This window comes from Sminthopsis crassicaudata, chromosome 3 (genome assembly GCF_048593235.1).
Source record: "Sminthopsis crassicaudata isolate SCR6 chromosome 3, ASM4859323v1, whole genome shotgun sequence".
In the NCBI taxonomy this organism is placed as follows: domain Eukaryota; kingdom Metazoa; phylum Chordata; class Mammalia; order Dasyuromorphia; family Dasyuridae; genus Sminthopsis; species Sminthopsis crassicaudata.
In genome coordinates, this window is record NC_133619.1 from 595153380 (window position 1) to 595163550 (window position 10171).

Consider the following 10171-nt stretch of genomic DNA (forward strand, 5'->3'; position numbering starts at 1 on the left):
CTTTCCTCATGTATGCAATAGGCATAGTAACAGCACCTGCGTTCCAGGGTTCTCATGAGGATTAAAGAACTAATATATGTAAAACCCTTTGCAACCTCAAAGTGTTATATGAATGTTATTATTATTATCTCCCTGTTGCTCATCAGCACTTCACTTTTACCACTAATTTAATGGCTGCTGATCAGGTGAGTTACATGACAAGAATAGTTGTCATAAGCATAAGGCTTGCTAGAAGTGGCTTTCATCTATGGCTTTCAGAGGTTGTCCTTTAGGAAGAAAATAGTTTTATAGGGCTGACCTCCGAAACCTCTGAAACCAATCTAGTGCAATCCTCTCATTTTATAGATATGCAGACTCTGGCCTGGGGCAGGTGAGTTGGAGGGGCTGCTAAGTAATTTGGTTGTTGTCATACATGTAATAAACATAAGAAGTAGGATTTGACCCCAGGTCACCTGACCCCAGAACTGCTACCCTCTACTTTTGGTCTCAGGAAATAATGTTTGGCATATGATTAACATCATATTATCTTATTAAAAACTATAATCCATATCTGTGAAGTCCCTCTACCAATGTGCTAAGAGCATCTAAGCACCTGCTTTGAAGCTTATGGACTTACTCAGAGCTGTGTGGGGGCCCCAAGGTCACCCGACTTCCTGTCAATCACTCAGCCAAGTAGTTTCTAGTAAGGGACACTTCTATCACTTCTATGAGCTTTAACACTTATCACATGCTTTACATATACTAGTCATTTACTTCCAGGCAAGTTATATTAATTCTGGAAAAACCTGTCCTCTAGAGTATTCTGTGACTTGCTCATGACAGCTAACAGGAGAAATGCTTCCTTCAAAACTTTTGACATAACATTTGTTAAGAAAATTCTATCATGTTTCTCTTGCTCTGGGTAAAAAATGTTTTAAAGCTACAAAATGTTTACATACCTGAGGATGCTTGGTCAAAGAAAACTCTTCTCCCCACCTTAAGAAGAATTTAGATATGGTTAAGTCTTGCATAATTTTAGTAATTATTACTGGATTTTTGTATTTTTCATGGCACTTTATGGTTTGTAAAGCCCTTTATACATATTATTTAATCAGTGAAATTAAATTATTTCCTTATTATTTGATCTTCACAATAATACCATTAGGTAGGGGCTACAAGATGAGGAAAAATGAGCACAGTAGGGAGTGAGTGAATTGCTTAGGGTCACACAACTAGTATGTGTCACTGATGGGGAATAAGGATTTATACAATCCCTACTAGATGCCAAGAACTGTGATAAATGCTTTTAATAACGATTTCATTTAATCCTCACAACAACCTAACAAGTAGGTGCCATTATTATTACAGATGAGGAAACTAAGACAAGGCAGACAGACTTGACAGGGTCTACTAAGTGTCTAAAGTTACATTTGAACTCAAGTCTTCCTGACTCTAGATCCAGTGGCACCCAGTTGATGCAATAAGCAGTAGGAAAATGGGGCAGCTAGGTGGCTCAGTGGAAAGAGCACCAGCCTTGAAGTCAGAAGGACCTGAGTTCAAATTTGATCTCAGACACTTAACACTTCCTAGCTGTGTGACCCTGGGCAAGTCACTTAACCCCAAATGCCTCAGGGGAAAAAAAGAAAAGCATTAGGAAGATCAATGACCTACAATTTCAATAACTCAGCATATGAGGTTGGGGGAAGGGAGGAAAGAATAACTGATGAAGAATTTTAATTTGGAACGTCCACTGTTCTAATTTTTTTAGGCAATTTGGTCACATAGATCTTTTCTACCAAGCTGACAGGCACTCCTGAAAACCAAGTGTGCAGTACAGGATTCCTCATAAAGAAGGTATTTGACAAATGCTATTTTGACACACACATATCTTCTTAATGAGGTTTCAGGTGAAATGGAAATAATACCTATTGTTATTTATTCTTCATGTTTATTATCTGGTTTATTTCAAGGCTCAGTTAAAATCCTACTTCCTACAAAAAGCATTTTCTGATTGCCCTTAATGTGACTTCTCTCTCTCAATTACTTCCAATTTCAACCTGTCTATAGCTTGTTAGTAAGCTTTCTCTGTTCAGGCTGTAAACTCCTTGAGAGAAGAACTATCTATTGCCTTTCTTTGTATCCCACTGATTGGCACACAGTAAGTGCTTAATAAATACTTGTTAATTGACCTAAGATTGGCCTCAAAGAAGAAATATGTGAATTTACTTCCCCTCTTCTCTTTAACAGATGAGGACTGTTGTTTATAGCTCCAGATTTGATTTATTCTGTTGAATTACTTTTTTTTCCCCACTCTTCCTTTTCTGTTCTTTGTTATAAAGGATAGCTCCCCAGGTAAAAACAAACAAACAAACAAAAAAAGTCTGAATATATTGGAGAAGTAATGTCTCATAAGAATAAAAGAGAGAAAGCAAAATAAAAATAGATTTTTTAAAAAACCTATTGCTTACCCAATTGAGCGTAATTTGAAGTTTCTTTGGTCAATAGATAGTACTTTCACTTCCTAAGGAGAAAGAATAGAAGTAAACCAGACTTGTATGTAATAATAAAAAGTATGTTTGCATTACCCAATTTTTCTAAATAAAAAATGATCAGGGTCATCAGAATCCTTCCTTCAAGTGAAAGGAATTCAAATATTAAGTAACTAGGGCAAAGTAACTATATTTCAACAAAAAATTAGAATAATTTCTCTGAATCAACACTTTTTTACACATTTGCATAAATAGTCTTGATTTAATTTAACTTTAAACAATCTAAGGACTACAATTTTGAAATTAGTCAACAGTGCAATATGTAACCAATAAAGCTAATGTAATTTTAAGCAGCACTGAGGAGCCCAGTGTCCAGGATTAGGGAGGTCATAATCAATGCTGCAGTAGTCAGAAGACATCTGGAGTACTAGATCCAATTTTAGGTAGCATATTTTAAGAAGGTTTTTTTGAGAAGCAAGAGAGTGCCTACTGAAGTTTATGATTTGTGATTTGAAGGAAAAGGGATGTTTAGCTTGGGGAAAACTCAGGAACAGTATAGCTATCATCAAGCATTTGGAAGGTGATTATTACAATATATATTGTATATTGTAAAAAATAATAATTATTATTATAAATTAGGAGAATTTGCAACAATGAGTGAAAACTACAGAGCCTACCACAGGCTTAATGTCAAGAAGCACTTCCTAACAATAAGAGCTCTCTAGAATTGAAATGAGGTGCCTAAGGAAATGTAGGTTATTCCTTCCCTTCCCTAGAAGCATTCTGACTAAGGTTGTGAGGATATACAGGGGGATTCTTGTTTAGGTTGAAGAATATGGCTTCTGAGGCAACTCTAATTCTGTGTTTCTGTGCAGTAGAAAAAAAAACAAACAACTCTGCTCAGTAACAGAGAAAATTAGTGCTTACCCGAGGTATGAAAAATTCATCAGCACTGAATTTATATAGCCATTCATCCAAAAAGTGAAAGAGAAGAGATTGCAGATCATCTCCTATAAAGTCAAACCACAAAGAATTATAAATTCATTGTTCCTCAAATTCAGAAATGATCTTTTCTAGCAAAAAAAAAAATCTGTACCCATTTTATGCTTTTATTTTTCATTTTGCCCATTATATATTTATCATATGGTATGGCATACCGATATATTGATCATCTTCTTTGCTAGATTATAAATTTCATGAGGGAAAGAACCATTATCTTTCCCTCACTCCAGCACAACATATATACTTAGTACATGACTGATGAGTCAACAAATGGATAAAGTGAATACTATTTTAATAGTCCCTACATTTTCTACCTTGAATGAAAATCAGGAACGAACTATATATTTGCATATGTAATGTGAAAGTAGGTCTGGCTAATATTGTTGTTAAATGTTCTAATGCATTTAATAACATGAAATGCTGTACATTTATAGCAATTCTCTCTTTGGAGGATGTGTTTATTCCTAGAAGAAAAATAAATTGAAGTAAAAAAAAAAAAAAAGATTTAATGATTATTTTATGTTTTTAACCATACAGGCTCTGAAGTGAGCATATGAGGAATATTTAGTTAGGAGTCAGAAAGTTCAAATCTGGCCTCAAGATACATTTCCTAGCTCTGGGATTCTAAGGAAGTCACTTAACTGCTGTCTGCCTCAGTATCCTCAATTATAAAATAGAGATAATAACAGTACATATTTCAGAGGGTTACACTGAAGATCAAAGTGAAGGACTTAGCAGTGTCTGGCACATAGATGTTTAACATTTATTCCTTCCCCCCCCAAACCACAGACCTCTTTTTTGAAACAAAAATCATTAAATGTAACAAATAGAGTAGCCATGTCTAAGAACATATGCATCTTTTATACCCACAACCTCCCACTCTCCACCAAGAAGAGGGAAATGTGTTATCCCCTAGGTTCTGAAACCAATATTAGTCACTATATTAAACCCAAATTCAGACACCTTTGTTTTGTAAGAAAAGTGCTTTTTTACCTTCAGCTTCCACCTCAACTGTTTGGAGAGGCTCAACAGTTCCTGTATCTGTCATGTAACCAAACATGGCCATTGCACACTGCTCAAATGCTTCTTCCAGCGTGTCTCCCCAAGCATGTAACCTATGGAGATAGAATCAAGTCACTCCTGCAAAGAATCATTTCAGGGCAAAGGGAGAACAAACCAATGTAAGCACAAAAAAACTAACTACACTGACAATGAATGCTTCAAAACCACCCCTTTTATTATTCCAGAGGAACCAAATTAGGCAGAAGAAAAGGATTAAAGTAGCCATATACAAAGTCCTCCTTTTTAGTCTCAATTTAATATAGATTTTTAAGGGGATATATATAGTGATTTTAAGGCTTCAAATTCCAGTAATACTCACTGTACATCAGCTGTGTGATCCAGATCTAGGGGAGGGAAAAATACTAATGAGATCCTAAATTTGATGTTCACATAAAATACAAAAATTACATCTAGATCATTATTACAAAATTTCTAAACTTTGATGAAGACAACAAAAACTACATTTATATATCTCATACTCCAGTATCAATTTGTACAATTATTTTAAAATTTAAAGTCTAGCTGGCTATATGCTACTTAGTAGCTGTATTTATCAAGCAGCACAATATGGCAGACAGAATTGGCCTCATACTCAAGAAGACCTGGATGGATTTAAGCTCCTGTCTCTGCTACATATTAAAGCTAGGGCAAGTCATTAAACCCAGTTCCCCAGGTAACTCTTTAAAACTATAAATTGCTGAGAAGGTGCCAATCTGCAATGATAAAGGAAGTTCCTTACCCAGAGGTCTCTCCACTGATGAAATTATAGGTCCAATGTAAAATTGGTATCATTAAATTTAGCAAGTCAAATGTGTAATTAAAATAAAGGACAATTCCTAAAGGGAAGAGCAGGAACTCTGATTTCACAGTGATCTGGAGAGTTACTAAGAAATTTATTACTTAATTAGAAAAATATTATCTAACCAAATAATTTCTTGTCACAGTAAATAGCAAAAACATAGTAAGAGTGCATCCTAGTTGAATTTCCTCTAACAAGGAAAATTAAATTTTTACTAAGTGTCCTTTGAGTACAAGGAATTACAATACCACTATAAAAAACAAATGAAAAGCTTTCTATAAATTTTGCTTTTTCGGATAGCTAGGATACTAGAAACAAAAAAATTTCTCACAAGTAGAAAACAGATCATATATATTTTATAATCTTCATAAAAATATTCAAAGCTAAATTTTACATAGGACTGGTAAATATACACACATATACTTATATGATATATTAAACAATTTCTATTGTATCTAAATAGTTCTGCTCAAAGACAAAACATTGAAGTAGCAATGAAATAAATATTTTATATATTTGAAATAAATATTTTATATATTTGTAACAAAGCTTAATGATTATATTCAGAGAAAAGAAGAAAAATTTTTGTTAGTGTTTTCATAACAAAAGAGGAAAGATAGCAGCATAGTGGGATTGAAAGAACACTGGATTAGGAATTAAAAGATTTCATTTCTCTTCTCAATTGTCATTAATAACCTGTGTAAATTTGGTTGTTACTTAATTTCTTTATGGTTCAATTTCTTTATATTTAAAAATGAGAATACCTTCCCTACTTCACTGGATTGTTTTGAAGTTTAAATTTGTAATTATTTTTCACATTTGTTCCTTCCTTTCCGCCAAACCTTCATTAGTTCATCTTTTAGAAACCTCAAAGTATTATATAGCTGGCATTTAGCTAGATACTGAGTTAAAATCATTATCTAAATTACTATAGTAACTTAGGCTTTTTGCCTCTACTTCTGCCCCCCTTCATTGCTAGATTATTTTTGAAAAATGATATTTTAAGAAAATTATTCAGTGACTTACTGTCCACAAGACAAAAATCTAAATTCTTATGGTGATCAATAAAATAATTGATGAAATGATATTACTGAGTAATATTTATGTGGATGACTAGTATTATATTTATCTATATCTCACACTTCTTAAAAGTGTGGTTCAAGATCCAAATGGGCTTATAACTGAATGTGAAGGTCACAAAATTATGATTATCAGTAAATGTTTGATTTGTATACCTATTTTACATATCTATATACCCAAGGTCATGTAATATAAATTCTTTGAGCAAAAATGGGTCACGGGTGGAAAAAGTTTAAGAAGGCCTACACTACACTACAACTTACTTTGAATCAAAAACAATACCTCAAAGGAGTAGTAGGATTTTTAGGACATCTAAAATAAATGGGGACCAAGGTAGATAATTATTCCAATCAGAATGGGAGCACTGTAATGAGGAGAGGAGATAAAAATAGGGCCAGAATGCTCCTAGATCCTCCATTTGAGAAGGGCAATCATCCAACTTTACTTTTCTCATTACTTCATGGTCTCTACAAACTCATTATCCTGAAAGATTATAACTCTTAAATTCACACCTCTTTCATTTCCCTTTCTCTTAGGGTCCAGATCTCCCTTTGACTAGAGATGGTGGACAATGGAGATCTCTTACCAAATCATTTATTTAAAGAAAGGCCCAGAGCAGTCTTCTCATGATTTGTTACTAAGTTCTAGCACTTACAAATTCATCAGATTGTGAGTGCCCAGAGTGTGGGAGTTGTTTCTGCCTTTTTTTGTACCCTCAATACTTAGTATATAGCACTGAGCACATAGTAGTTACTTAATATTTATTGATTAAGAGAGAGCCAGCTAAAGAAATAACATTTGTTCATCCATATATAATCAGACTGGAAAGGACACTGGACAACATTGCCTCCATTCCTCTTCTATACACATCTGTACCACAATAGGTGGTATATAGCTTTTGGACTTTTTAGTGGCACAGCAGACAGAGCACTGGGCTTAGAATCAGGAATCAGGAATCCTGAGTTCAAATCTGGCCTCAGAAACTCAGTCAGTAGTTGTGTGATCCTGGGCAAGTCACTTAGTCCTGTTTGCCTCAGTTCTTCATCTGGTAATGAGCTGGAGAAGGGAATGTCAAAACACTCCAGTATCTTTGCAAAGAAAACCCTAAATGGGGTCACAAAAAGTTGAATATAACTGAATAACAACTGAACTTTTATGCCCTTTTCAGCAAAACTGCCCTGGAGATTACTTTCACAAGCTTTCACCTATTTAAAAATACTGGGAGAAAGGAAACTCACAGACTGTGACTTGTCCTGGGCTGAATACTGAATCTTACATGAAGTCACTTTCATTTCACACTTTCTATCCAAGCTCTTTTACCTGGTTTTTAAGACTCTTCCCTTCCTATCTCTCTCCTATCATTCCCCCAAGTTACTATTTGCTCTAATCTGGCTAGTTTCCACACTATCACACAAATATGCCAATTTCATTTCCCTGGTTTCAATCATGTTGTCTCCCTCAATGGGAATGCTTAATCTTCTCTCAACTAATCAAAATCTATACATCCCAGCTCATGCTCGACCTCTTCTTTAATTCATCTTCTGTGATAACACTTTTCTGAACTCTTACAGCAACCTACAATTTAAACAAACACTCAATTAGCTACTTATTACATTGTTGTAATTCTTTCATGCAAAGTGGTCCTGGGTTCCCAACCAGACCTCTTTAAGGGAAAATATCTGGCACAATTATTTGCAGATAGTGGCCATTCAAATACTTGGTTCAATTTTTATCTCCTACAATTGAAAATAAATAAAATATTTATTGGCTGTCTTTAGATTTACTAAGCAACTTTGTCTACTTTAATACAATAGAATGATCCAACAGAAAAAATGTTGGATTTGGAGTTATAAGAATATTCAAATTGCAAGCTCTGCTGAATCTCTAATACCAGTTTGACTTTAGGCAAGTCACTTACCCCTTCTGGGATCATGTCCTCACCTGTAAAACGAGGGGATTGGACCAATGACCTTCAAGGTTCCTCCTAATGTCAAATCTATGATTCTGTGACTTTTACCCTCTAAAAGAACTTTAAATGTATACAATACATATACATTTATATTTAATATAGACTTAAGCTCAACCTTTAAAAACGAAAGGCTGTAAAGCTTGAATCATATAAACATACTCTGCATAACTTCATACATCTAATAGATATAATGTTGCTTGCCTTCTCAGTAGATGGGAGAGGGGCTGGAGGGAAAGAATTTGACATTTTAAAAATGTTATAAATCAATGACTAAATAAGCAAAGGAAAAAAAAAAAAAAAACCACAAAACCCTGCAAAGTTGGAACCCAAATCACCAATATTTCATTATATAGCACTACAAAATCTGAAATTTACTTACAATGACTCTGTGAGGTAGGCAGGGTATTGTTACTACCACTTTACAGTAAGGAAATTGAGGCTCAGAGAGTGAATGATTTCCCAGAATAAGTTTTCCGCAGTTTAGCCTTCTGAACATTAAGACTAGTAACACTAATTTCATTCCATCCAATACTCTATGCTGCCTAGGATTAAAGGGTCACAGAATTTCAGATATGAGTGAGGACCAGAAAGCCTAGGTGACTTCCTCAAAGTCTCACAGGTAACATAAGTAGCAGAGAATGATTCAAAGTCAGGTACTCTATTTCTGGATCCTATTTCTTCTGCTACAGTCATTCTGTTTATTAATGAATTCAAGTTCACGGATGAATTAATTTGCCTACTTCAAGAAGACTCCGATGCCCAAAGTTAGCACCCAAATCGGATTTCCCTCAGTCCACAATTTGCTTATTTCTATACCATTTAGAAACTGACTTTGCGCATCTCCAGGCTTTCCTCTCAACTAGACAGATGAAGTCATGCACGGCAGGGACTTCTGGGCTGGAAGGGCCCAGAAAATGAATTACAAATAACGTAAAAGTGGGAAAAGATCTTGGGGCATCTGTAAGATGCGGGTGCTTCCGACCCTAAATCTACATCCTGGGATGGACTTTACAGAAAAGGCCACTGACGCTCATTCGAAGGAAGGACTCCTAGGGTCCCCCAGGGAGCACGAAGCTGGACCGAATTGCTCGGGGAAAGAACCCCGGATCTGAGTGAGTGCTCTGGGGATCCCTTCGGGGTAACTAGGTTTTCTCTTCACTTCCGGCGACACCTCGGTAAAACGAGGTCGGGTGAGAAGAGCCTCCAAGGGTCACTAGTGGAGGGACTTCCCACGCCGCGGGAAGGGCCCGTTCTCCCCCCTAGGAAGGCCGCCCCCGCTCTGAGGACCCAAAATCTGAAAGGAAGCGCACTCACACTCATATTTACGGATGGCCGGGGGGTACTTGGCCTTGATCGCCTTTTGCGCTTCATTCAGGTTGTAGTCCCTCACGTCTTCCCCTTCCTGAGCCATGACTACTACGCCCGAGGCTCCACTTCCGCCCTCCGCTGGCGTAGCTTCCGCCCGGAGTCTCCGCCCCGCGACTAGTGCCCTTAAAGGGCCAGACCTCAGTTCTTTCCATTATCGTAGACTAGACCCTAGCCCGGAGTGGTGCTGGCCAATGGGATTAGGCGCTAAATTAGCTCCCAGCCTTTACACTACTGTAGGTCTGGGCGAGGATGCCTTCGCCCTCGAGTAGAGAAGCTGGGCTTCTCTTCAGTAAAGGGCCCTGGGCTCCCTCTCCCCTAGATGCAGGGGGATCTCGACTCTCCAATTTAAGGAGGTGAAAGCCAGAGTCTCGGGTGAGCCCTAATGGAGCCTAACTTTGGAAAATGGCCGCCTCCCGGGGGAGC

General features: G+C 36.6%; 1 protein-coding gene across 4 annotated transcripts in view; it reads right to left on the reverse strand.

Moving 5' to 3' along the window:
• ZBTB8OS (zinc finger and BTB domain containing 8 opposite strand) overlaps positions 1 to 10138 on the reverse strand; it is a 36829-nt gene extending 26691 nt beyond the window's left edge. For 2 of the 4 annotated variants that reach the window (XM_074305385.1, XM_074305383.1), the window contains exons 1-6: positions 9695 to 10138; positions 4852 to 4876; positions 4464 to 4585; positions 3396 to 3478; positions 2448 to 2500; positions 939 to 975 (exon numbers count right to left, since the gene is read on the reverse strand). In XM_074305385.1, coding sequence (XP_074161486.1) covers positions 939 to 975; positions 2448 to 2500; positions 3396 to 3478; positions 4464 to 4585; positions 4852 to 4876; positions 9695 to 9791 — 417 coding nt within the window. In that variant the 5' untranslated portion in view covers positions 9792 to 10138. Of the gene's footprint in view, positions 1 to 896; positions 976 to 2447; positions 2501 to 3395; positions 3479 to 4463; positions 4586 to 4851; positions 4877 to 9694 lie in introns of all 4 variants that reach the window. The other 2 variants (XM_074305384.1, XM_074305386.1) reach the window with 2 other exon arrangements.
• Positions 10139 to 10171: the final 33 nt, after the last annotated feature.